The 27,380-nt window shown below is 33.4% G+C and overlaps 3 protein-coding genes across 6 annotated transcripts; all 3 read left to right on the top strand.

Annotated features, from left to right (window-relative positions):
• The first annotated feature begins 3,989 nt into the window (after positions 1 to 3,989).
• LOC118056141 (solute carrier family 40 member 2-like) lies at positions 3,990 to 9,157 on the top strand. 2 transcript variants are annotated; one of them, XM_035068260.2, is made up of 9 exons: positions 3,990 to 4,143; positions 4,253 to 4,464; positions 4,951 to 5,101; positions 6,980 to 7,176; positions 7,285 to 7,767; positions 7,917 to 8,088; positions 8,178 to 8,315; positions 8,456 to 8,566; positions 8,701 to 9,157. In XM_035068260.2, the coding sequence occupies exons 2-9, from the start codon at positions 4,340 to 4,342 to the stop codon at positions 8,881 to 8,883; spliced, it is 1,560 nt and encodes a 519-aa protein (XP_034924151.1). In that variant the 5' UTR covers positions 3,990 to 4,143; positions 4,253 to 4,339; the 3' UTR covers positions 8,884 to 9,157. The 2 variants fall into 2 exon arrangements, with proteins under 2 accessions (XP_034924151.1, XP_034924150.1); XM_035068259.2 differs by having other exon boundaries at positions 4,002 to 4,464.
• Positions 9,158 to 10,022: 865 nt separating this feature from the next.
• On the top strand, positions 10,023 to 14,726 carry LOC118056143 (solute carrier family 40 member 2-like). 3 transcript variants are annotated; one of them, XM_035068261.2, is made up of 8 exons: positions 10,023 to 10,354; positions 10,710 to 10,860; positions 11,289 to 11,485; positions 11,628 to 12,110; positions 13,265 to 13,436; positions 13,537 to 13,674; positions 13,821 to 13,931; positions 14,186 to 14,726. In XM_035068261.2, the coding sequence occupies exons 1-8, from the start codon at positions 10,227 to 10,229 to the stop codon at positions 14,345 to 14,347; spliced, it is 1,542 nt and encodes a 513-aa protein (XP_034924152.1). In that variant the 5' UTR covers positions 10,023 to 10,226; the 3' UTR covers positions 14,348 to 14,726. The 3 variants fall into 3 exon arrangements, with proteins under 3 accessions (XP_034924152.1, XP_034924153.1, XP_073261410.1); XM_035068262.2 differs by lacking the exon at positions 11,289 to 11,485; XM_073405309.1 differs by lacking the exons at positions 10,710 to 10,860; positions 11,289 to 11,485.
• Positions 14,727 to 22,193: 7,467 nt separating this feature from the next.
• On the top strand, positions 22,194 to 26,355 carry LOC118056140 (F-box/LRR-repeat protein 3). The gene is made up of 8 exons (XM_035068258.2): positions 22,194 to 23,061; positions 23,451 to 23,576; positions 23,929 to 24,033; positions 24,132 to 24,525; positions 24,603 to 24,732; positions 24,839 to 25,133; positions 25,239 to 25,490; positions 25,963 to 26,355. Exons 1-8 carry the CDS (start codon positions 22,411 to 22,413, stop codon positions 26,014 to 26,016), a joined length of 2,007 nt encoding a protein of 668 aa, XP_034924149.1. The 5' UTR covers positions 22,194 to 22,410; the 3' UTR covers positions 26,017 to 26,355.
• Positions 26,356 to 27,380: the final 1,025 nt, after the last annotated feature.

Genomic DNA, 27,380 nt, shown 5'->3' with positions numbered 1-27,380 from the left:
CCTAAAAACTAATGGCTACTAGACAAAACACAATATGAAGTTAATGACATACACAATATGATAATCAACCTGTTTTGATTCAATCCAAATTTAAGCTATTGTATACAAGTAATCTAGGTAGGTTATTGGCGGGGGATTTTTTTATTTTTTATTTTTTTTTCTCTTATCCCCTTAAAATTATATTTAACTATCTTTATTGACAGAATTTCAATTTTATTTTTTATTCTTTTGATTTTTCATTTTTTTTGATTTTACCCATTTTATAAATTATTTTTTCAATTTCATTCTTCAATTTTAATTTACCATATATTATTTTTTCTAGTTTGGTTTTCATTTTTTTGATTATTTTTTGGGCGTTTTGTTTTTTAATTTCACCCTTCAATAATTTTTTTTAATTTTTATATATCAAACTTGATCCTCATTCTTTTGATTGATTTTTAGTTTTTTTGTTCAATTTATTTTGCTTTTCAATTTCACCTTTCACTCAAAAATAAAATTTATTTTGTATTTTAGTTTTAATCCTTATTTTTTTCAATTGTTTTTTTTTTTTGGATCATTTTATGTAATATATATATTGTTTTTCAAATTAACCTTTAACATTTAATTGGTTAAGAATTGAGTTTTGTGGTTTTTTAAGATAGGATACATCCAGTCTAATACTCCAGATTATGAGTTTGAAAAGTTAACACGAGCTGACATTGTTTTTTTTTTTTTTACTTATTTTTTTTTAGCTTTTTTTTATGTTTTCCTTTTTACTGGTTTATCTTACTCTTATAACATGGAGTGTGATTTTGTAGTTAACTAGGTTTGGCTTACCTCTTATTCTCCAAGTTATATTCTTGTCATGATAATTTGGATTGACTCAAGCTATTATTTTTGTTTTTTTAACCTAATTTTATCCTCATGTAGTTAATGAGTTGAGAATTGAGTTACATTATTTGTTGTCATTTACAAAAATATTTATTTCTCATGTCATTTTTATCATCTTATTTTTTAATCTGGTCCATTTGCTATCCTTATCTATTTTCTTTATTATCTGATTAAAATAAAACTAATTTATTTGATATAGTTCAGCCTATAACTAAAATTACAATTATTTTTTTCTTTAAAAAATGTATTTGCAGTACCTAAATATTATTTTTCATGAAAAAAAGTCTAAGTTGCGTAACATGGGTACAAATTTAGTTACAAAACAACTAAAAGGGCTCAAGTATTTATTGTGCATTGTTTTCAAATTATATTTATTTTGTATTGTTTGGGTTTTAAATTATTTCACGATTGAATAATTTACTTTGTTATTTTTCTGTGATTGCCCTCCAATAGGGTATTTTTTTATTGATTTTTTTTAAAATTTATTATTTGATATTTGGTTATTAAGCCCCTAGTTTCATTGTTTGTTATAATTTTTTTTTTTGTTGATTTATCCCGGTCTCGTATCCCGGGTTAATAGGTTAGTTAAGTTAACCATGATTGCCTCAAATTTGTTTTCCTTATTTTTTTTTATGAAATTGATTGTTTTTATAATTTCATACTTTGACGTTAAATTATTGGTCTTTAAGCTATGTGATTTTTTCACATTTTTTTTTATGTTGAGTTATCTCGAGTACGTGTTAGTCAAGTTAACCCGAGTTAGCTTATATTTTCTAATTCAATGTTTTTCTTATTTAACTTTAGTCTCTTTTTAGGTTATTTTTTTTTAAAGTCTTTTTTTTTTTTATCTCAATCTCATGTCACGAGTAGCAAGTGAGTCGAATTAACCCAGGCTGACTCGATTTTTTCCCTCAATTTGTTTATGATTTTTTTTTTAATTTCATCGTTTTGCATTAAATTATTTGCCCTTGAACTTTGTTATTTTTTTGCTTCTCTTTTTTTTTTTTTATTTATTTATTTCAAGAGCGGGTTAGTCAAGCTAACTTGGGTCAACTTGCATTTTTTTTTCGCATTGTTTTTTATTTAACTCGAGTCTTTTTTTTTAGGTCCTTCTTTTAGAATTATTTTTTTTTTATCCTAATCTCATGTCGTGGGTGGCGGGTTAGCCGAGTTAACTTAGGTTGACTCAGATTATTTTTCCTCAATTTTTTATGATCTTTTTTTGTTTCAATTTCATTATTTTACATTAAATTATTTTCTTTTTTTTTGAGCTTTGTCATTTTTTCAATATCCTTTCTATTTGGTTATTTAGAAAGTAGGTTGTGAGTTCATCAAGTTACCCTGAGTTAGGTTAGGATTTTTTTCTTTAGCGTTATATTTTTTGATTTTTTTTTCACCTTTAATATTAATTAGGTTGTTAGGCCTTGAACTTTATAATTTTTTATTTTTATTTTTTTATATACAGGTTTTTTTAGTTTCATATCCTGAGTTCTATTTTAATTAATTTAACTTAAGTTATCTCAAATTATAATATATTTTTTTACATTGAAAAATAAGCTTAGCCGGAACTGCGATGAATCGCTTGCCCACTATCTAGTTTTATAACTATTTAGAAAAGGATCTTTCAGTAGACTTGTGACCAAGCTGCAAGACACCCAGCTTAATATTTAAAAGAGTTAGTTTTTCAAAGTCAAAGACCAATTTATTATTATTATTTCTAGCATCCATATTATAAATTTTAAAAAAATACTAACAACCCCTTATATTATCCCAAGAAAAAGAGTGACAAAAGACCCTTTCTTTTTATACTGATATCAACCGCCTACTTATTTTGTTGTATTAGCACCTGCTACACGAAACTACAATTTTAATCAGATCTAAGATTAGCTCCCTTAGATCTGAGATTAGCTTCCTTAATAATCATAATAAAAAAAAGAAAAAAAGTCTGCCTCAAAAGGGCATGTTTCTACGCTATGATTGTCATATTATCTTGAAAGTCAAATAACGTGGCGTTTTCACTTTAATTCTAGATATAAATTACTGTGTGAATTATGATAATAAAATTTTCTAGTGTGTAATTAAAAGAATTATGAGGGGTATTTTAGTATTGTCACATTGTATTGTCTATTTTTTATTTAAAAAGCTATCGGTGTGTGTTTTACACGTCTTAGCGAGCGAGCGGCGCCTTCACCATTAAGGAGGCGCGTGAGACGTCTCTTGGTGGTCAAATCTGGTCATTCCTCGTCTAGATAGATACGCGAACATGTCCTCTTTCACATGGTGCGGCGTATGTAGATATATTATAGTTGGATTGCTTTCAGTGATTGATTGTTTGTGGTTTTTCTTTCTTTTCTATTCTCCTACAACTAAAGTGGACAATTATTATCTGTTTGTTTGTTGTTTTTTTTTTTTTTTTGATTAACGTGGGTGTCCGGGCCAGCTTACGCGCACCTCGACTAATCCCACGGGCCCTGGAGTTAACGACCATGTAAGCCTCCAGTGGCCATCATATGAGCAACCTAGGGTTTGAACCTGAGACCACAGAGGGAGCAAACCTCTTGATCCCAAGCTTTCGCCACCAGGCCACCACCTAGATGGTTCTGTTTGTTTGTTGTTTGCTTGGGTATGACAATGGTTGTTAGACCCAAGCATCTTGGGTATGGCAAGCACACCAGACCCAAGCTACTTGAGTCTGGACACCACGCAAGACTTAGTCTTTGGGTCTGACAACCATGTTTGGTGTTAGACTCGGGTAGAGGCTGACAAAAATGTATGATGGCAAACCAAGGTGTATGGGTCTGGTATGGTTGCCAGAAAAAGACGCCGGTTTGACATGGTTGCCAGAACTAGACGCGGGTCTGTTAACGTTTTCAAATTCAGGTGCGGGTCTGCCAAGGTTATTAGATTTGACATGACTACCAAATCCAATTGATTTAGATCTGAAATGGCAACTAGGTTCAAAAAATTTAAAATAATTTTTATATTTTTAATATTTATTTATATTCATAAAAAAATAATATTGATTCATTGTAGAGCACGGTCAGTATAATAATTTGATCCTGATGGCCCATTTGGTTGGTTCTACAAATTACTGGTCCTACACAGGACAGTCACCTAAACTATTATTTTTCAACAGCAAGTCAGCCATATCCTAGTGCAGGTGTCTAGTGACCTGGGACTGCATCTCTAACCATTTTTCACCACATCACCCTCGTTGATATTATCATATTTGTGACATCCAAACCAATACTTTCGAATTCGAACTAAGATTGAGTAAGATTTGGGCTAATAGTTTTTAATGTCTAGAACTAGTCATCATATCATGAATCATGCAAGCCATCATTAGTTTATTACCTTAATCCACTCCTTGATGGTCAACCAGGTTAATTAGCACTGTCAGGGTTTAAGGGATTCAGAACTTAGGAGGCGGTTTGATTTGAAGAAGCTGAAGTAAACGTAAGGAGAAAAGATGGTGGGAGAGTCAGTTCTTGATCAACAACAGCAAGAACCATCTTCTTCCGAAGATTCTTCTTTGCCCACATCTCTTATCAGAAAATTGTACGTTGGCCACTTCTTAGCACGATGGGATGCCAGGTTCTCTCTCTACCCCCGCAGTTTATATTGCAGATCTCTTTCTCTAGTTGCTGGTTTTTTTGTGCGTGTAAATTTGGCAGATTTTTCTATTTTTATCTTTTGTATATTCTGAGATTGGTTTTGAGGTTGAAGAGTTGTTGCTCATCAGTGAAAGTTGTGTTATTTCCTCCATGAAGTCAAAAGATGACCAGATTATGTTTCTATTATATATCTAATTTCTTTCTTCTTCTTCTTCTTTCTTTTCCTGAAGATTCAATAATCTGTTCTAGTGACTTGTTTAGAGGCCATTTTCCCCAAAGACTGGATGATAGATTAGACAATTAACTGAGTCAAACTCGTGCCTAGGAAAGAACTGTGAGAAAAGAAATTGCAGTCTCTTTAGCAGGATTGAGATATAACTCTCTCTTCATCTTCCTTCTCTGAATTTTTCCAATTTTCAGGATATAACGGGGTTTCATTTTTTGAATTGTTTGTTTGTATCTGCAGAATGTGGGAATTCTCTGTGGGTTTATACATGATCACTCTTTGGCCAGACTCCTTAATCCTTCCTGCTATTTATGGTGCAATTGAATCTGCTTCTACTGCATTTTTCGGTCCCCTCATTGGACAATGGGTGGAGAAGTTGACTTACCTTAAGGTTTGCTCAAGAATTGCTACTTTGAAGCTATGCTTTATTGAAATCACAAAAGTCAATTCTACAAGAAAAAAAGAAAAGATGAAGTTTTAGAAAGCGTATAAATTCCCTTTCTTTTTTGTTTGCAATATCATATTGAAGAAATTTCAAAAGATCCTTTACAAAATGATCACGTTTCTAGACATTTTGTACTAAAACTGCAAATATTCTTCGAAGTTCATCATGGTTTGTGACTCAGTTGTAAAAACTTCAAATTAAACTTAGGCTTTTTCACGGTTGGTGCAATAGGCCTTGGAGATATATATTTTTTTTGAAGTTAGGCTAGGCCAATTACTCACGATCTCCTACAAAACAACTATTTTAGATCCAAGAAACCCTTTAATGCGCAAGTTAGCAAACATGTACGAAAAAACAACATATAATAATATTAAAAAATGAGAAAGTAACCCTTTAATGCACTTGAGGTCTTAACTCAGCGGTTGAAGGGACTTGTTCCCTTCCTCTGCATCCTGGGTTCAAATCTCACCGTGCATACCTGTCACCCCCGCGGTACCTTACATGCTCACTGGGTTTGCAGGATGTTCAGTGAGCCGTGGGATTAGTCGTGATGCGCGCAAGCTGGCCTGGACACCCATATAAATAAAAAAAAATAAAAATGAGAGAGTAGACGAATATACAATGTGATTATTGTGTGTGGTTCTGTATTGTTATGCACCTAGTGAACTTAGATATCTATATATCTTAGATCATGTGAAATTGCCTCTTGAAAAGTGAAGTCACATAGAGTAATGGAGAATAATTACATTCACCACGTAGATATCCTGTAAAACAAGTTATTCGTATAAATATTATAATGTCAATTTGTGTAACAAGGCTTTCAAGTAGGCGATGTACTTATAAAATAAAAAATCAAGTGAGTGCTGTGTAAAATGGAGAATACTAGTAAATGGTTACAACAATATAAGTATGCGTAAATATTGTTTGGACTTTGGAGTGCCAATATTTTTTTCTATTTTTTTTCCTTCACTTATCTCTCCCCGAGTGTGGCCTTCTTTGAGCTTCGTTGGTCTAAATTAAAGAGTTGTTAAAAGAATCAAGAACTGAAATAGAAAAAAAAAAGAAAAAAAAAAGTATGTAATACATGCGTTAGTGCATGGATGAAGCCGTTGTCTTGAGGCGGCATTGTGCAATCTCTGATGACGGCTTTCCTTGGTGTCTTTAGCTTCATCTCCTTAAAGGGAATCTAATTGGTCTAGAGTGTGCATCTTTCGAAGATTCGGTGGAGCTCCTGTGTCGTGTTTTGCTTTTGTTTCTTCTTCTTTTTGAACTCCTTTCTCCTTGGTTTTAACTAGTTTTTTCTTCTCTTTTTTTCCACACAACACTCGAGAGAGATAGGCTTGTTGGGTCAATTAAGCTTTTGATTTTTTTCCAGCTAGTTGTGCCGAATCCCAACCAGTGCCCTTTCTCTTTCCTCCTTCTCTTTCTTTTCCTTGTTTTTCCCACTTGTTCAGCTAAGCTTTTGGCCCTATAAGACCTCCGGTTGGTCTTTGCAACTCAGTTCGAAATGCACAGAACATTACAAGAATCCAGTGAAAAGTTGTAAAATGTTTAAAATTGTGGTGTTTTTTTATTTAAAAATTTATTAAAATAATTTTTTCAAAAAAAATTATTTTTGATATCAACATATTATAACAATCTAAAAATATAAAAAAAATTACACCAGTATAATCACAGGTGCCTTTCACCATCTTCTGAAATGCCTCAAGAATTTATGCTGTGTTCATCTCGAGAAGCAAAAATACGATGAATAAGCTTTGATGGATGTTTTTATGTGGCTGGCTTTCAAGCATGTGCATTTGCTCAGTGGACATTTACTGGCAGGTTCTTCGAATTTGGTTGGTGACCCAGAATCTCTCCTTTATAATAGCTGGATGCACAGTAATTGCGTTACTGTTCTATCCAGACTTGAAGTCGACAAATTTCACAGCATTCATCTTACTTGTGATGTTAACCAACCTCTCTGGAGCTGTTGGGGTGCTTTCCACTCTTGCCGGCACCATCTTAATAGAAAGAGAATGGTAATTAGAGGATCACGTTTGTACTTTGAAGAGAGAGTAATATTATTTCCAGTGGAGCAGTAGTTTTACATTTTCTAATGTGATGATAGTTTTTTTTTCAAAATGCAGGGTGGTGGTGATATCAGAAGGCCATCCACCTGGTGTTCTAACGAGGATTAATTCGATTATTAGACGAATTGATTTAACCTGCAAGCTTCTTGCTCCTGTTGTTAGTGGCTTCATCATGAGCTTTGTATCAGTTAAAGCCTCTGCTATAACTCTAGCAATCTGGAACACTATAGCAGTGTGGCTAGAATACTGGCTTTTCACATCTGTACATACTGGCATTCCAGCTTTAGCTGAAAGCAGCCAAAGGAGGATTTCACGACTTTCAAGAAGTGATATGGAAGAGATCACGTCTATTTCTCCAGAAAGAGAGGGCTTGATTTCTCCAGGAGGCGAAAACTCGGTTTCGGTGGATCTGGGACGGAGAAGGAGATTAACTCAGAGCTTTTCAAAGGTTCCTTTTGTCGGTGCTTGGCTTGTGTATTTACAGCAAGATGTTCTGCTCCCTGGTGTAGCTCTGGCCTTGTTATATTTCACAGTGCTTAGGTAATGCCCCGCTTATGATTTTGTGTTTATGACTAATAACTGAACAGCATCAGAGACTGTGGCTACTGCCATGAGATACTGACCCGAGACAGTTTTTTCCTGTTTGCTCCATTATCTCATATGATTTGGGTTTTGCTACATTCTTCCAGCTTTGGCACCTTGATGACAGCTGCCTTGGAATGGGAAGGTATACCTGCATATGTGATCGGAATAGCCCGTGGAATAAGCGCTCTGATCGGAATAGCCGCGACGGTTGTGTACCCGATCTTACAATCTCGTATTTCAACTCTCAGAACAGGACTCTGGTCAATCTGGTCTCAGGTACATTTCTTAGTAATTAAGATCATCTGAAAGTAATTCTGTCTACTAATCACTGCCCCCCCCCTCCTTATTCTGTGCATTGCAACCAGTGGGCCTGCCTTCTAGTGTGCATTGCTTCAATATGGGTCCAAAATCATCTTTTATCAGCATACATGCTGATGGCCGGAGTAGCTATCTCTAGGCTTGGCTTATGGATGTTTGACCTGTCTGTAATCCAACAAATGCAGGTGAGAAAACCTATCATGCTAAAAGAACAATGAATTCTATTGGTGTTTTCCCAGATCACCTCTTTTTATGCCTGCTGATCAAGTTCATCGTGCCTTAAAGAAGGCATACTAATCAACTCTTTTCTTTTTCGCCGGCACAGGATCAAGTTCCTGAGCCCGATCGTCTGGTTGTGGGAGGTGTTCAGAATTCTCTTCAGTCTTTTTTGGACTTGTTGGGTTATGTTATGGGCATAATCATCTCCAACCCTCCGGTAATCATCCTTGGATCATACATCTTTCAAGCATTAAACTTTCCCGTTTCACCGGATATTTGAATCAGATTTCTCATCTTCCTTCCTGATTTCATACTTTGATGTATATTAACCTAACCTCCATTGTTGTTCAGGATTTCTGGGAGTTGATCATATTGTCCTTTTCAGCAGCAACAGTTGCTGCATTGCTTTACAGCATACATCTATATCGAGTTAGAAAGCACCTTTTTCACTTTGAGAAGCTGTTCATGTTGATGAAATGGGAGATCATGTCACCTTCGCATCAAAATTTACTGGAACCAAATATTCCCAGGTAGGGTTCATCCCTACAGCCTGCCGCTCCGACGCCAAGTTGCTGAGATTCCTCAGAGATTAGGCCCCGTATTAACTATCATATACGATGGTGTTCAGGGCGGGGAAATTATCCTCCTTTTGTTGCCAGGAACAGCAGGGCAATTTATTAAATTTTGAGCAGTGGAAAATGAATAAATAATAGGAGGACACCAGAGAATATTGTGGTTCGACCATGGTGATCTACTGTCATAAATCTATAATAATGATTAATAAATAAAGAAAAATTCAATTTATATATATTAGGACCTCACCGATCCTTTTTTATTGTTTATCTGTGAAGAATTTTCACGGGATAGCTTACATGTCAAACGAGACTAAGTTTTTATTTTAGCAATTGCCAATTATGCGGAGTTCTTATAATTTTATCAGTAATTATCCTTTTCTTTCTAAAAATTTTGTGATTTTTTTTTTATTTTTGAGAAAAAATTTAATTTATATTCTTTTAATCATATATAAAAAAATAAAAAAATCAAATTTAAATATTTTAAATTTTAAATTGAAGAAAATAATTTTATTTGACTTTTATATAATTACATTAATGAACCAAACACGTTAAAATTATATTAATATTATTTCTTTAAATAATCATATTTATTGAGCTTAGGATAAAAATCTACAAGGAGCATCTAAAATTCATCTTACCAAACATTCTTTAAAGTGATTTTTTAGACATAATTAATAAAATTGGGCTAGTTGAATAGAGTAATCCTGAAAAGTCAGGATTTAAAGCTAACTATGATTGAATTTCTAATTAAAATAAAATAAAATGAAATATTAATTTTTTAAATAAAAACTATTAATTCAATTTTCTAATAACTTATGTGTTTTTTCATAAAATATTTTAAAATATAGTAGCATTACTTTTTAAAATATTTTTCGTTTAAAAATATATTAAAATAATATATTTTTATTTTTTTAAAATTATTTTTAACCTAATACATTAAAATAACATAAAAATATTAAAATAAAAAATTAAAGCAAAAAAATAATTTTTTTAAAGTAATACTTTTAAAACATAAAAAAAGTAATTACTCGTTGAAAAAAAGGAAAAAGTTCTATATGGTTCCACGGCATCTGTCCTTGTCTGCACTGCCAATCCACTAACCATCGTTAAATGGTTAACAACAATCTAAAAATCTTCTCCATGCATGGCCCGCAAAGCATCGCACTGTCCACGCCTTTGCCATTAACACAGTTAGTTAGCACCATAATCATGGCTAAAAGATTCAATGCTAGCCCTAGGAGGTTTGAAGGCGAGTGGATTTAGTGAAAAAAAGAAGAAAAGAAACTGAAATAAAAGAAGAGGATGGTGATAGAGCCACGTCTTGATCAACCGCAACAACAAGAATCTTCTTCTTCCAAGGACTCTCCTTTGCCTACATCCCTTATCAGAATTTTGTATATTGGCCACTTTTTAGCAAGATGGGATGCCAGGTTTTATCGCAATTCCCTCGGAATATTTATCTTTTATCCCGTAGTTGCTCGCTATAGCTCTCTATTGTGTGTATTGGTCTGTGGTTGTGTGTAAAATTGTGACTTTTCCCTTGTATTTTCTCAACTAAGATTTTCTTGATGAGGGAAAAGGATGACAGAATTAAGATTCTTTCATTTGTTTGTCTGTTTTTTCCCTTGAAGACCAAATTGGTGACCTAATTCAGTGATCTGCCATCTTTCGCATGGACTGGATGATTAGAGAATTAATTGATTGACACTTGTGACTTGGCATGTATAACTGTGAGAAACGAATGAGGGTTTCTTTTCATTTGAATTGCTTGTTTGTTATCTGCAGAATGTGGGAATTCTCTGTTGGTTTATACATGATCACTCTTTGGCCGGATTCTTTAATCCTTCCCGCTATTTATGGTGCCATTGAATGTGCTTCTACTGCATTGTTTGGTCCCATCATCGGACAATGGGTGCAGAGGTCGACATATTTCAAGGTTTGGTCATGCCTTGTTAATAATGCCCATCCTAATGGAGAAAAGACAAATTGTGCTCTATAAAATGTTCACATTTCTAGATATCCGGTTCTGAAATTGCGAATTTACTCAAAGTTTCTGGTAGTCTTAACCTCATACAATAGTACCAGGATTCGAATCATGGTTGCTTCATCACGACCCTTGGACAGGTTGGATGAACCATGTTCTTTTTATCGAATTTAATTGCTTTCAACATCAGTTCCTGTCTCCTCTGATGGTAAAATCGGGGATGCCTTTCAAGTAATCACCTTCTGAAATGCCCTCAATCAACTCATGCTGTGTTCTTCTGTATGACAAAACAAGAAAATATAACAAATAAACATTACAAAGCGCCTGATGTTGTTGCCTTTTCATACATGTATATTCTCTCAGAGAACATTTATTGGCAGGTTCTCCGAATTTGGTTGGTGACCCAGAATTTTTCCTTTATAATAGCTGGATGCACGGTAATTACATTACTGTTCTCTCCGGCATTGAAGTCGACAAATTTCACAGCATTTTTTTTGCTTGTGATATTAACCAACGTCTTTGGAGCTATTGGTGTGCTTTCCACTCTTGCCGGTACCATCTTAATAGAAAGAGAATGGTAATTTGGTGAATTGCATTTATACTATGAAGAGAGAGTAATATTAGTGAATGGACTGCCGTTAGTCTATTGAAGTTGCGATCAAAATTTGTCTTGTGAGTTTACGTTTTCTAATTTGATGATACTTCTTTTCAAAATGCAGGGTTGTGTTGATATCAGAAGGCCAAACGCCTGATGTACTACCAAAGATCAACTCAACTATTAGACGAATTGATTTAACCTGCAAGCTTCTTGCTCCTGTTATCAGTGGCTTCATAATGAGCTTCATATCAGTTAAAGCCTCTGCTATGACTTTAGCAACCTGGAATACTGTCGCAGTGTGGCTGGAATATTGGCTTTTCACATCTGTATATACTGGCATTCCAGCTTTAGCTGAAAGCAGCCAAAGGAGGATTTCGCGACTTTCACCAAGTGATACGGTAGAGATGGCATCTACTTCTGCAGAAAGAGTAGGCTTGATTTCTCAAAGCGATGAAATTTCAGTTTCAGTGGAAATTGGATGGAGAAGGAGATTAACTGATTGGTTTTCAAAAAACCCTTTTGTTGGTGCTTGGAGTGTGTATTCTCAGCAAGATGTTGTGCTCCCTGGAGTAGCTCTGGCTTTGTTATACTTCACAGTCCTCAGGTGATAGTCTGCTTGTGGTTTTGTTTATGATTCATAAGTGAACAGCATCTCAACCTACTTCCATAATTTGTTTGGATGGTCTTCTTTCCTTTATTTCTTGGCAATTCACTAGTCCTCTATGATGAAAATAATAATAATAATAATAATAATTACATTGAGTCTCCTCAAGTTTGATAAAAAAAATTCTGTCTCTGTATTTTAAAAATTGACTTTGTTATTATTTTCCATTTCATAATTAAAAAGCCCTCGTAGATTGAATATTATAACTTTGTTATCATAGTAAAAACCCAGAAAACTTTGATGAACAATGAACCAGCAAAAAGAAGCTTCATGCAAAGAAGAGGAAACCCCAGTTCAAGAAAGGTGTCCAGACTTGAGTCTTGAACTCATAATTAGCCTTCCTAAACCCAGCCTGATCATCACCAGCCATTCAAAACTGAAGGAAGTACAAGTCTTTGTTTTGCTTGCAGTTTAGGGCTACAAAACAGCAAGGATTGCAGTTGCAATGCCATTGTGGGTACTATTGGAAGCAGTAGTAGTTCTAGCACCAAAACTGTTTATGATTTCTTAGGGATGAAAAGTGGTGTTTTGGATTATAGAAGTTTGGAGATGAAATAATCAAAGATATCTGGAGCTAATTAATGTTGATGCTGTAGTGATTTTTGCAGGGAAACGAAGGAGGATTCCACTCTCCAGAGAGAGCAAAGAAACTGAAATAGTAGATCAGGTTGAGAAATCTAAAACCGTTGGGTTCGTTTTTAAAGTTTCAAAACATCACGAGGATGAGAGTTGGGGAAAGGAGGCATTTCTGTTAATGGGTTTTGGATGCATAATAATAGGTTCTGTCATGATTTTGGTTTTTGAACAGAAGAACATGTCATGAGAAAATAAAAAATGGATATCAAAAGTGGATCTTGTATCATATCTTTTGCTTATCACTTGAAACCAGACATTTTCTCATCAAATGCTTTTTGATTTGGGTTTTTTTTTTCAAATCATTTTATATAGTTTGAAATTTTAGTTTGATTTATAATATAAAGTGTAATTTATCTTTATCTTTTGCTTATCATATCTTTTGCTTTCCACTTTATCTCATTATGGATCTGGCTTTGGTTCCTAACTGGTAAAAGTTCTTAATGGCTATACTGTTCCAGCTTTGGCACCTTGATGACAGCTACTTTGGAATGGAAAGGTATACCTGCATTTGTGATTGGAATAGCTCGTGGAATAAGTGCAATAATTGGCATAGCTGCAACAGTTTTGTACCCAATTTTACAATCTCATGCCTCAACTCTCAGACCAGGATTGTGGGCAATCTGGTCTCAGGTGATACTTAGCTGTCATTTTCTCCATTAACACATTTCTTGGTGGAATCCATCCTGATTTCCACCTTTAAAAATATCCCCATTATGTGCATTTCAAGCAGTGGACCTGCCTTCTTGTATGTGTTGCTTCAATATTGGTCCAAAATCATCTCTTATCGGCATCCATGCTGATGGCTGGAGTAGCAACATCTCGGCTGGGTTTATGGATGTTTGACTTATCTGTAAGTCAACAAATGCAGGTTAGAAAAACCATCATGCTAAAATAATGCTTGGTTCTGTTTCAATGTTCTTCACCTTTTCTGTTTCAACTCTTTTTTTGTGCCTTGCTCAAGTTACTAATTTCATGAAAAATAATCGTTCTGTTAACCTTATTCTGGTGGCACAGGATCAAGTTCCTGAATCTGATCGGTGTGTTGTTGGAGGTGTTCAAAACTCTCTCCAATCTACTATGGACATGTTGGGTTATATCATGGGCATGATCATCTCCAACCCTCAGGTAAAATCATCCTTGGACCATGTCTTGAGCCAACACTTTAACATGACTCAGCGCTTTTTATAGGATAGGTACTTGTACATGTAATTAATAACACAGACTCATAATATACATGTAACTAGTCACACACTCTCATAAACTTATCCTTTTGCAATTATCTGTTTCACCGGACATTTGAACTAGAATTACATTTTCCTTCCAGGTTTCCATGATTTACAGCTTTACTCACACAGTTTACCACTTGCTTTGTCATCCAGGATTTCTGGGAGTTGATTCTGTTGTCCTTTTCGGCAGTAACATTTGCTGCATTGCTCTATAGCATACATCTTTATCGAGTTCGGAAACACCTCTTTCACTTTGAGAAATTGTTCGTGTTGCTAGAATGGGCAATCAGATCATCACCTGAAGATTTACTGTGATCAGATCTTCCTAGGTAGGGTTTAATGATTGATACCTACAGCCAGTCAATTACCAGCCTGCTGCTCCGCCACTAAGCTGCTAAAGATCAACAGAAGATTAGGCCTCATAGATTTCAATTCTCACTCTCACTTTATGACCACTCAAAACGCTTTAACTCGGGGAACTGGGGCACTTTTTTGTTGCCTAGAACAGCAGGGCAATTTTGTTGCTAGCATCTTTCTGCTATTAGACTATCAATAAATGAGGCATTCCAATCAAGCTCTATGTGGCCCGTGTTATGTAAGCCAAAGTTAGGTCATGTACAGTCCCAATCCTTCAAGAATTTCTATAACATGATGGAACTTATTCTTTGAAAAGAACATCAGCACTTTTCCTGTATTTGTAAAGCAATTTTCAACTTGAACTTTAGGAAAACATCATATCCTGTCATGTACTCCTGTTGGAAAAACGGAAAGTAATCATTCTCTCAGCCAAATTCTTTTCATTGAGGATACTCCCAGGGAATATCTACGTATTTTCTTGATTCCATTAAACTTTTAAAGTGATTTCTTGAAAGCATTTTGACTTCTTGCTCTTGGACATCAAACGAATGTTAGGTCATGAGCTATATAGAAAGTTAGAAACCACGATGGTAACTTTGCCTTAGTGCTTGATTGTGTAATAAGTGATTCAAGCTCATCCACCTTTAATTGGAGAGGCATCAAAAGTGATTGACCGCAGTGGAGGGGCACTGGCCTGATTCTTCCTGGTTAGGTCAAGCTGACTTAAATGTCACCTGCACCGAATGGAAAGCCGGCAACGATGCCGACAGGTTTATTAAACTATCTTATATATATGAGGCTGAGCCTGTTTTGAACTATAAAGATATAAATAAATGAAGATCCATTTGCTTTCCCTTTCCATTTACTGATTTACCTGGGATGCTTTTAGAGGCGTGCCTGCCAATAAACCTCCTTGTCAACTCAATATCCATGTAGGGATTCTAGGGAAGGTTGCTTCAGCTTGATGCAAAATTAATTCCAAGGATGGAGGTTGTACCACACCCGTGCTCAAACAGTTCTAACTCGAACCTTCACTGAAAAAACCTACACTGGCCTTACGTGAAGGGTCGTGTTTTTTAAGGTTTAGTTTTTAACTGAACTTAATGCTTAACTAGGAAACAAATGTTTGTTCATCTGTTTTTCTTACAGCTACTGGCCCGTATCTTACAGCTTGATTTAATTAGTTGCTGCACACAAACTAAGGGAGGTGACAGAGGAAAGAGATAAGAGAAGAATGGTTGTCGAAGTCTCGTCGTAATTTTGTCGTCTACAAACGTTGCCCTATGGTAGAACCCTTCACGAGATGATTCCAACAACACTAAAAAACATCAGTGCTCGGATGAAGCGCATGCACCATCTTAACATGGCAGTTTACTAACTTGCTAGTGTGTGTTGCATATGCAAGATAATTTATTTTACCCTCATTCTTTTGTGCCTTTTAAATCTAGTCCTAGACTTCAGACAATTATTTTTATTTGGTCACCAAATCTTTGATACCTCTTTAATTTTGTTTTGAACTTGAGCATACTCGAGGTTAATTAAGGTCCAATTAAGCGTCAGTTAGGGAGTAATTAAGGGATGAGAGAAAAAAAAAAGATGTATTGCCCAACCACGCTATCTTATTGTGGTTGTGTGCGTAACTTTGGTTGTGAATTTCATGAGTTAATTCAAGTTGATTGGAGTCGATGCAATATGATATATGCCTTTTAATTTCATCCTTAATTATTTTATAATTTTTCAGTTTGATCATATATTTCATCCAATTCGAAGTCAATTATAGCCCAACGAAGAAGAAAAAAAAGGGAAGGAAAAAAAAAAGAAAAATTGTTTAACTGAGTTAACTCATTGTGGTAATGTCCCTTACTCAGCTTATAAATTTTACGGATTAACCCTTATTAATATGTTATATCGTTATCTTTTCATTTCCCTCCCTAAACATTTTTTATTTATGTAATCCTTGGACAATTTGTTGTCTTGCATTTAAGTCTGATAGGGTTAGGCAAAGGTTAAAAAAAAATAACAAATAGAAATAAAAAAATTTAAAGCTAAATTATCATTTGAATAAGGAGACAGGTTCGCCTCAGCCCGGCAGGTTAAACAAGGCACACCAACTCTATTTTGCATTTATTGATACATGTAATGATCTATTAATTTTACTTGGCACACCTTTGCATTTTAGATTTTTTATTGTACAAAAAAGAAGAAGAAGAAGACGACTAGTAGACTAGCCTTCATATTGGACATTGATGTGTGATGGGTATGTCTATGTGTCCATTTTAATTATTATATATATATAAAAAAAAAAAAAAAACAACAACAACAGACAGAAGAATAAGGGGTAGCTTCATGCAAATTGAACTTTTGAAGAAACACAGAGAGCTGCTAATAAGAAATTAAGAGCTCCGTAGTTCCCGATTGCCGTACTCTTTTGGAGGCCTGTGAATATGATTGTTCGGAGGTGGATGACCGGAAAGATTGACCATTTCCATCCGTACATTTTTCTCCCCGTGATTTGGTCATAGGCTACGTGATTTTTGACTTTTAGAAATCACAGAGACCGAGGTCGTGGAAGGGCTGAGAGCACCACCGCAAATAGCTTGCAACGATTCCGCACCATGTATTGTCAGTGGAAAGAATTGTTAAACAAATAAAAAGAAGAAGAGGAAGAGAAATGGAGAATTAATTAAAATAATTGTCAATGTGAAGAATCATTCATCTAAGAACAAAGAAATGTAAATAGATCGCATTTGGAGCAGCCTTCATTGACTCTCTCCTGTTCTAGTGTTTTTCAAGTCCAATGGCACATGGTTTGCCACCCAAATCATCATGTCTCGAGATGGTATTTGGAAATGTATTAATAATTAATTTTTAAAATATTTTTTTATTAAAATAGTTGAGATTTATGGGATCGAGCATAATTTTCTCTCTTTATTGATATTTATTTCTTTTATGCCATGCAAGTATTGGTCATCTATTTATTCTTTTTTCAAAATACATTCGTATACCAATAGCTGTATTACTCTACTCTAGGGATGGATTTTGGAAAGCTAATCGCAATTATTTTATGCACTTAAATACTAACCTTATGTGTTAATTATGCTTGGTAAACTTAATTCAATTTAACAAGTTAATTTAAAAATATTCATGATCGAGAAAACATACTGATCCATTTAAATTTAATTGTTTTGACAAGCCAATTTAGTTAAACAAAGTTGGGTCAATACTAATGAATTTTTTTAGAAAAAGAAACATTATTATAATAAAAAAATAATTCATCTATTAAATCAAAAATTAATTTAACAACTCAATATTTCAATTTTCTTCCGGATCTAACAATATTATTAATAGATGACATCACAAATGATTTGTACAATCAATGAGCATCTATAGCATCTAAGCCAATGATAAGTTCATGGAGGCAATTGCAAGTTGCAAGGCATGAAATATTTCTGAAAGTAGGTTAGTGGGCGGGGCAAATAGCGTGATAAAGTTATTTTTTAAGATATTTTTTAATTTAAAATATATTAATATGATATTTTTTATTTTTTAAAAATTATTTTTAATATAAAAAATTCAAAATCTTAAAAAAAATAATCTTAAAAAAAAAAGCTTTGGAAATACCGCTTGGAGTGCAGTATAAAACGGCATCGTAATAAAAAGAAGAAACAATGGAAAGAAAGGTCAACAGATATGCTCCAGTACAAAACACGGACTACAAGACATAATTAATACTCCCCGCGTAGGAACCGTGTGCACTCGGAGGCCCTCTTGCATTAATTCTTTAATTCTTATACAAATCTATCTAATAATCTTACAATAAAAAAAAAAATATGCTCTAAGATAGATAGAACCCACGTACAAAAAGGTTGTTCAACTTTACCTTTGGTAAGCATATTCCCTTAATTAATTTTTTAGACCATGATGGCTCAACAACTCTTCTAATTTCATCTATTTGCGGAATTTAATTCACAAATTAATAATAATAAAACTATGGTTTACATTTTGATTAACATGCTTGCAAGTAACTTATTATTTCTTAAATAAATATATTGAAGAGGTTGATTCTAAAATCTTGTAGTAACTGGGTTAATCATTTTGTAAGTGAAGTATACGGCAAGAACATTGTTTTATTAATAAGAAGTATGCAACAAGATACGAGGGTGTTTGGGAGTGTGGTAGCGGTTATTTTTCAAATAGTTTTTTATGCTGAAAAGCATGCCAATAATATTTTTTTTATTTTTTTAAAAATCATTTTTGATATCAGCACATCAAAACGATTCAAAAAGTACAAACCGCACTCAATTTTAGTAAAAAATAAAAAAATTTAAAATTTTCCAAAAAACAGGTTCAACCTCAATGCCAAACAAACATATAATATATCTTAGAAACAATCAATTATATATGCTCCCCAATTACCAGATAAGTAGCCCCTTTAAAAAAATGACAGATATTTTATTTTATTTTTTTAAAATTCAAAAAATAAAACTTGTATCCAACTTAAGATTTTTTTTTTTTGGGGGGGTTCATTTTCATACTAGTAGAACATAAAATTTGATTTCAATTAAAAAAATGTATATACTTTTTAATATCTCACCGATTCTTTTAACTAGAAATCTTTATTATTGAGGTCGTCGTCCAACGTAAAATCTTTACTTTTAAAAGTAATTTTTCTTTGTTTTTTCTTAACAAAAGAAGCATGTAATTTGATATATATTAAACTTGCACGGACAAATATTAATTTATATTTGATAATAAAATTAATAATATTTTGATATTATATTAAAAAATCATTTTAACTTGAAAAAATCATATTACTCTATAATAATCACTAAAACAGCAAGAAAAACACCTTCACCAGCTAAATGAAAAGCAGGAAAAAAGAAAACAGAATAAAATCTCATAGATTGAAGAACACATGCATGATAGCTCTACCAGCTAAATAAAAACAGGGAAAAAGAAAACAGAATAAAATCTCATGGATTGAAGAACACATGATAGCTCTAAGCTAGGGTTTCAATCTCTCCCTTTCCCTTTTCTCTTGGGTCTTTGGATACCATTCTTCTCCATATATCACGCGTTGAAATCAAATCATGCTAGTACACGACTCCGTTTTGAAGGACACATTCAGTACCCTTGTCTTCTCTATTGTCCAAGGGTGTGGGGACATATGCCTTGTCTTTATAAAAAAATGGGACCCACTATAGCAAGATCAAGAGTTTTGGAGGGCAAAAATGGCACAAATTTGAGGCAATTTCATGGGAGATAGGACCCTCCATGAGGCAAAACCTCCCTGATGCGATATTTGGAATTTTTTTCTCAACTCTACCTTGCTAGCTATTATCATGCAGTTCGTATCTGAGTGAGGTGGGAACTATATATGGAAGAAGTCCATTTTATAAGTACGGCAATCTCTTTGCCTTGTTGTTAGTGTATAAAATAGCATCTTCTACTTTTGCTTTTAATTTTTTAAATTAGCTTTTTTTTTTAATATAAAGTATAAAACATTCCCGTATTTATGTGTCAATAACATGTCAGAGTATTCTACGTGATTTTTTTTTTATTAATACTTTTTTTTATATAATCATATGATATGATGAGTCTTATATATATATATATTGTTTTACTTGGAATTCAAATTTTTGGGAAGATGCAAATAGACACAAGGACCCTCCACGAGTTATAGCCTTCCTAGCTAAATACTTGAACATTTTCTTGAGCCTATCTTCCTCGAGGTACAAACCGTTCTTATCTAAGGCAGGTACTATCTAACTCAATTCTATAAGTACGGGATTTTATTTTCATGTTGTTGTTGCATAGAATTATCTTTTTTTTTTTAATAAATAATTTAACAAAAAAAAACCCGGATGATTGATGCTTTTCTATGACACCATGGAATGAAATAAACCATAAATATCTTACATTGTGTGCAAATAAATCACAAATTGATGTTCAAGTCCTATATATATATATATCTTTTATCCTTGGATTAGACCAAATAAATAAAGAAGAAAGCATAAAATATGATGATATCCGATAAGACTATTTGAATTTGAAAATTCAAAGTTTTTTTTTTTATTTTAGTAATTTGAGCTTCTGGCAACAGCAGGGATATATATTTGCACAAGTTAATATGATATTTTTTTTGTTCAAAAAATATTTTTGAAATTTTGAAAAATTTTATTTTAAATTATTTTTTTATAATTTTAGATTATTAATAATAAATTTTTAAAAATAAAAAAATATTATTTTAATAATTTTCAAATTTAAATAACTTTTAAAACACCGACTAAACAAAACACTCAACACTTAAAATAATATTAGTATGAATAAATAAATGATGAGAAAATAAAGAAGGTACAAGGCTGCACTTGAATCTGTCCTTCCTCACATAGTTCTCCACCGAATGAGATGGTCTTCCTTCGCGATAAGACAACGACATCTATATTGACAAAGATGCCCTCGTCCTTCTCGTCCTTCGCCGTACGGTTCCTTCCTTTCTCTTTTTAAAATACATAAATACCCCTACTTTAGAAATACGCTATCTCCTTTCTTTTTCCTCTCAATTGAGCTTTATTTTAAACATTAAAAGTAGAATTAAAATTTGATTTGATGAAAAAAATATTTTCTATAAAAGTGAGACGGATTGTGGGATCTAAATCATTTATTATCTTGTTTTTATTAAATTCAATTTGATTTAATAAATTAATCTGACGACTTGTTAACTTAACACTCGATTCAAACTAGATTTTAAATTAAATCAAATAAAACCTGACTTAATCAAACTTGGTTGTTTTGCGACTTAATCATCCTGATTAAAAATTAATTTTATTTTAAAAAAATTCAAAATAATTTTTTTTTTTTTTTTAAAAAGAATATTAAAATGATATCATTTAGATTGATCCATATTAAAGAGGAGATAAACATTCAATTCATGACCTAGTCTTTGATCAAGTTACAGGTCAAACCAAGTTTAATGACTTTTTTAAAAATTTATCACACATGATATTGATTTGTCTCATACAGGTTCTTGATTAAAAATTAATTTGTTACTATTTTAAATTTTAAAAATTTAAATATTTTACTAGAGTATTTTGTTAAAAAAATATAAATCAGGTTAAGAGATTTAAAATAAAATAAAATTAGGCAAACTATAAAATATGTAATTATTAAGGATTTTCAAAACTTTTCACCAACCAATACTCTCAAATGAAGATTTAATTCTTTTATTTCATGTTCAAGTTTATTAAGCTCACATCACATGGTTTATTTAGTTTTTTCTTCTTTTTTTTACTCCTTTAAATCTATGTGATTATTATAGAATTTAATTATGAGTATCTAGTTTTTCCTATCTCAATTACCATACACTCACAATTTAATTTAAGCAAAATTATTATTTTATTCGTAACAAATACTATCCCAAAAATTTTTAAATAAAAAGAAATTAATATAATAATGATTAGTTTATTAAAACAATTTTAGCATTGGAAATTCAAAAATGCAAAAAAAAAATAAAAATTGAGAGAGAATTATAAGATATCATTTTGAGGTTGGATTGAATTGGTTTTTTATTAAATTTTAATTTTTTTATTAAAATTTTTTATATTTTTTAATCATTTTGAAGTGATAATATTAAATATAAATTTTAAAAATATTATTTTAATATATTTTCTAATATAAAATATTAAAAAAAAAACTTCAGCGAGACAAAGAATGAATAAGGATAAATTGGTCCTTTGAGATGAGAGCAAACAGAATAAAGTTCTTCTTTAAGAAAGCCCCACAAGGGCAATACCGTAATCAGAACATATCCATCTTCCTCATTTGACACTCCCTCTTCAACTACCTAAAGCAGACCACCATTTCTTTTTTATCCTTCTGTAACGGTTACTTCTCAGCCTCCAAAAACCTCCCTCACCTGTATAAAACACCACTACTTCTCCTCCCTCTCCTCTAAGAATCCCACAACCAAACCAAACCCGAAGACCCCACCTTTTTTCTTTACCTTCTGAATCTCTCTAACCATGAAGAGACAGAAGACCTTAGAAACCAACGCCAACAACAGCAACCTGTTTGATCTCTTGTCTGAAGAGATAGTTTTTTCAATCTTAGACTTCATTGACACAAACCCTTTAGACAGAAAGTCTTTTTCTTTAGTTTGCAAGTCATTTTACATTACAGAATCAAAACACCGCAAAAATCTTAAGCCTTTAAGACAAGAACTCCTTCCAAGAGTCCTTAACAGATACCCACTTGTAAACCATCTTGATCTTTCTTTATGTCCACGTATAAATGACAATTCTTTGAATGTAATATCAAACACCTGCAAAGATTCACTGAATTCTATTGATCTCTCAAGGTCAAGGTTCTTTTCTTATAATGGGTTGATGAGTTTGGCTTTGAATTGTAAGAATTTGGTGAGTATTGACTTGTCTAATGCCACTGAGTTGAGAGATGCTGCGGCGGCTGCGGTGGCGGAAGCTAAGAATTTGGAGAGGTTGTGGTTGGGGAGGTGTAAGTTGATTACTGATATGGGAATTGGATGCATTGCTGTTGGTTGCAAGAAGTTGAGGTTGATTAGCTTGAAGTGGTGTATAGGTGTTAGTGATTTAGGTGTTGGTTTAATTGCTGTTAAGTGCAAGGAGATTAGAAGTTTGGATCTTTCTTTCTTGCCAGTAAGTTAATTACTCTTGGTTTAATGTTAATTAGTTTCTTTGTGTTTTTGTTTCATTTTTCTAATTGTTTTACATGTGAATGGATTTATTTTGTTGCTGTAGTAAGTCATGAATTAAGTTAGTTTAAGTTAATTTGTTTGTTGGATCCATCAAGTTAGGATCTTTCTCTTTTTCTTTCATATTTTTTTTTATCACTTTTGTGTTGTGTTTTAAGATGTTGATCATAGTTATGGTGTGAATAAATTCTGGAAATATTATTCCTACATGTTTATGTTTCCATTTAAGAAACGTTGGGTTCTAATGAATTAGATTAGCTGACATGAAGGTTTGCGAAGTCTGCGATTTCATCTATTTGATCATACTCACGTTATTGTTTTCCTGCTGTGCAGATTACAAATAAATGCTTACCGTCCATTTTGAAACTACAACATCTTGAAGATATAGTTCTAGAAGGATGTTTTGGTATAGATGATGATAGCCTTGCTGCTCTCAAACATGGCTGCAAGTCCATGAAGGTATATTGATTAGCGAAGCATTAATCTTATAATACGACCAGACTTCTGATATATCGTACCTAATATAATACAATATGTCTGCTAAACCTCTGTAATCAAAATATTTGTAAGGATTGGGTTATGACAGATGAGAAGGATACTTAATCAAGTTCTTCTTGCATATTTTGTTTGTGGCTATTTTTATGGCATGGAATGTCATCAAGCATGTTCTGTTTAATTAAGTTAACAATATGTTCTTTATATATAACCGTAAAATATACACTACGATTGGTTTTCAACTGAATGAAAGTCCACTTCAGTTGCATGCCGAAGTAATCTGTTTGACAAATTACCTTAACTCTTCCTTTCGCAGGCACTCGATATATCAAGTTGTCAGCACATCAGTCATGTTGGCCTTTCTTCCTTAATAAGTGGCGCTGGAAGCCTACAGCAACTCACCCTGTCATATGGCTGTCCTGTAATTTTTTTTTACTCTGTTCTTTTTGTAATATGTGAGTCTTTTTTTTTTATTTCTCTGATCTCTGTGCTTACAATTTCTTGATGGCATTGATTCAGGTCACCCTAGCTCTGGCTGATAGTTTGAAAAGGCTTTCCATGTTGCAATCTGTCAAGTTAGATGGTTGTGCAGTTACCTCTGCTGGACTGACAGCCATTGGCAACTGGTGCATATCACTAAGTGAGCTGAGCCTGAGTAAATGTTTAGGAGTGACAGATGAAGGTCTCTCTTCTCTTGTAACAAAGCACAAAGACTTGAAGAAGCTAGATATAACATGCTGTCGGAAGATAACTGATGTTTCTATCGCCTACATCACAAATTCATGCACCAATCTCACTTCCCTGAGAATGGAGTCGTGTACCTTAGTTCCAAGTGAAGCATTTGTCTTGATTGGACAGCAGTGTCAGTTTCTAGAAGAGCTTGATTTAACAGATAATGAGATTGATGATGAAGGTTTCTCCTTTCACCTACACTCTGCAGTGAAGAAATGCTTGTATAGATTAGCATACTTACGCTCATTTTATTTGCAGGTCTGAAGTCCATTTCTAGATGTTCTAAACTCTCCAGCTTAAAATTAGGAATTTGCCTAAACATAAGTGACAAGGGGCTTTCACATGTTGGCATGAAGTGCTCAAAACTTACTGAGCTTGATTTGTACAGGTATTTAGTTGCAATCCCTGAATTGGTTCTAGTCAATGGAATTTAAGTAATTGAAATAACAATAATCAGTAATTTATGATGAACTGATTGGAGTTGCTTTATTCAGGTCTGCTGGAATAACAGATTTGGGCATTCTAGCAATTTCTCGAGGTTGCCCTGGGCTTGAGATGATCAATATGTCATATTGTATTGACATTACTGATAGTTCCTTAATATCACTTTCAAAATGCTCAAGGTTAAACACATTCGAAAGTCGAGGGTGCCCTCTTATCACATCTCTAGGTCTTGCAGCCATTGCTGTGGGGTGCAAGCAGCTCATTAAGCTAGACATAAAGAAGTGTCACAACATTGGTGATGCTGCAATGCTTCCACTTGCACACTTCTCTCAGAACCTCAGACAGGTATTCTCCCTCTGGCAGTCTGGCCTATATTATCTCCCTTGTTTGCCAAAACAACACCTTGAGAACAGTACTGATAGTGGTGGTTGTGGTATGGTCTTTTTGCAGATTACTTTATCATATAGCTCAGTTTCTGATGTGGGGCTCTTGGCCCTTGCCAGCATCAGCTGCCTGCAAAGCATGACGGTCCTGCACTTGAAGGGCTTGACTCCAAGTGGATTGGCAGCTGCCTTGTTGGCATGTGGAGGCTTAACAAAAGTGAAGCTCCATTTGTCTTTTAAATCATTGCTTCCACTGCCTCTTTTTGAACATTTGGAAGCACGTGGTTGTGTGTTTGAGTGGAGAGATAAAGAGTTTCAGGTATGTCCTTGATTTATGATGAGCTGGCGCAATATTTCCTAAAACTATCTGATTAGCTTAATATAAAGATATTATCTGCCATGGCCACAAAATTATGGATATGTACCTTGATGGTATTATTATAGTATGACTGTTGGTACATCTGTGTGCGTTCTATCGTGTGTGTGCGTTCTGTCTGGAGACAGAATATTTGTGCACATCCATGCTTTCTTCTGAAGCATCAAAAGAAATAGCAGTCGGACCACAATATACTTTTTAAAGATTTTTGATTCCCAAAGCTGTAAAGTTCTGATATTCATTTGTTTCCATCAACAGCAGTTTTTAAAATTAGATGGATTTAGCTCAATTAACATATAGATTTGTCCCTTTGTGGTAAATTACACAGAATATATCGATAATTGGGTCTTCCTCTGAACACTTATCCAGCTACTGAAAATTTTGATGATTAATGTTATGTTTTTATGATTGACAGGCTGAATTAGATCCGAAGTGTTACAAGTTACAGTGGGAAGATATAGCTCAATAGAGATTGAGAGTTGTGTTCTCTGGGGAGGATAAGTTCTCTTGCCAGCAAATGTAGAATCTCAGCTGAGAAGGCGTAGTTCATACTTCGTAAAGAAAGTAGGAATCAAGTTGAGAAGGCGGCAATGTGTCATACTTCATGTAGCAAATAGGAATTCTGCGCTCATGTTCAAGTTTTGATGCAGCTAGTAATCATGTTTAGCCTTCCTTCCTTAATTGTATTATACAAGACAAGGTATAATCATGATGGCCTAATGGTCTGTTAGCTGGATAGCTTGGAAGCAAGCAGTGACTTTGTAGCGTGTAGACATGGAACCAAAAAAATAAAAGCAATGTTCCTCAATTCTTCTGTTACTTTAATTTTTGTATGGAAGCTCACATGACAGGTTCATTTTGTGATCTTCGTCATCGACAAGAGAACAATCTCCTCTTGTATATCAAAATATATGAAGACCACATGTTCATAGACCATAGTTTGGACATCCAGAAGAGGTGACGATTCTTGGCCCATCTATACTTCGCAATCTCCAATTAGGCTTCAGCATGGCTCATATAGGTATGCATGGACCTTGGACCTAGGTTGTCTAGTTTGGTATTGTGATAATATTTGTGGTTGTGATTTGAAAAAAAAATTGTTTGATAAAAAACACTTTTAATTGAGGTTGGTTGTTTGGTTTAGTGGTTGTTTGGTTAAAACTATGGTTGAAATTAAAATTGAGATTAAAAAAAAACAGTTTCGTGTGTTTAGTAATTGTTTAGGAATTCCAAAAAATTATGAAATTTGTTTTTTTTTCTATTTTTCGTTCAATAATTTCTTTAAATGTTTTTAGATTTTTTTCTTGTGTTAATGTCAATCATAATTTTTTAAAAAAAAAAAATCTTAGAAGATATATCTCAAAGCGAAAAAACACTTTGATCTGCCATTGCTATCATAATCCCAAACAATTCAAGTTTGTCAAATTGATATTATAAAATAACTAAAATAGACATATTAATATTGATGATTTTTAATTGAAATATTGCAAATTTAACTATATTAATTACATTTCAAATAAAAACACTTTATATAAAGTATTTTTTTTTATTGTCAATAGCCTCAAGAAAAATACGTGTATTGTGGGCATTGTCTTTCCATCCTGCCCACACAAACGTGAACTACATGTCAAAACTACAAGTAGTCATTATATTTTGAGTCGGTGCACCTTTTCTTCCGATAAATTAGTTGATTTGCAAGCTCACACATGTGTTCCATCAATTGCACCAACATAATTCTACATGAAAACCATTGACATTATAAACTCATTAATTATGAACATGCAAAAAATTTATCCAAATTTCACATTGCCAACATTAACAAACATTTGTCTG

This window comes from Populus alba, chromosome 16 (assembly GCF_005239225.2).
Source record: "Populus alba chromosome 16, ASM523922v2, whole genome shotgun sequence".
In the NCBI taxonomy this organism is placed as follows: Eukaryota; Viridiplantae; Streptophyta; class Magnoliopsida; order Malpighiales; family Salicaceae; genus Populus; species Populus alba.
This window is presented reverse-complemented; position numbering and strand designations above follow the sequence as displayed.

What these genes read in the sequence shown, in the direction of transcription:
- LOC118056143 (XM_035068261.2), top strand. Translation starts at nt 10,227, where the DNA reads ATGGTGATAGAGCCACGTCTTGATCAACCGCAACAACAAGAATCTTCT. An exon ending in AGAGGTCGACATATTTCAAG is followed by an intron (nt 10,861 to 11,288) that starts GTTTGGTCATGC and finishes ATTTATTGGCAG; the next exon opens with GTTCTCCGAATTTGGTTGGT. An exon ending in TTATACTTCACAGTCCTCAG is followed by an intron (nt 12,111 to 13,264) that starts GTGATAGTCTGC and finishes ATACTGTTCCAG; the next exon opens with CTTTGGCACCTTGATGACAG.
- LOC118056140 (XM_035068258.2), top strand. Translation starts at nt 22,411, where the DNA reads ATGAAGAGACAGAAGACCTTAGAAACCAACGCCAACAACAGCAACCTG. An exon ending in TAATGAGATTGATGATGAAG is followed by an intron (nt 24,526 to 24,602) that starts GTTTCTCCTTTC and finishes TTTTATTTGCAG; the next exon opens with GTCTGAAGTCCATTTCTAGA. An exon ending in ACTGAGCTTGATTTGTACAG is followed by an intron (nt 24,733 to 24,838) that starts GTATTTAGTTGC and finishes TGCTTTATTCAG; the next exon opens with GTCTGCTGGAATAACAGATT.
- LOC118056141 (XM_035068260.2), top strand. Translation starts at nt 4,340, where the DNA reads ATGGTGGGAGAGTCAGTTCTTGATCAACAACAGCAAGAACCATCTTCT. An exon ending in AGAAGTTGACTTACCTTAAG is followed by an intron (nt 5,102 to 6,979) that starts GTTTGCTCAAGA and finishes ATTTACTGGCAG; the next exon opens with GTTCTTCGAATTTGGTTGGT. An exon ending in ATCTTAATAGAAAGAGAATG is followed by an intron (nt 7,177 to 7,284) that starts GTAATTAGAGGA and finishes TTCAAAATGCAG; the next exon opens with GGTGGTGGTGATATCAGAAG.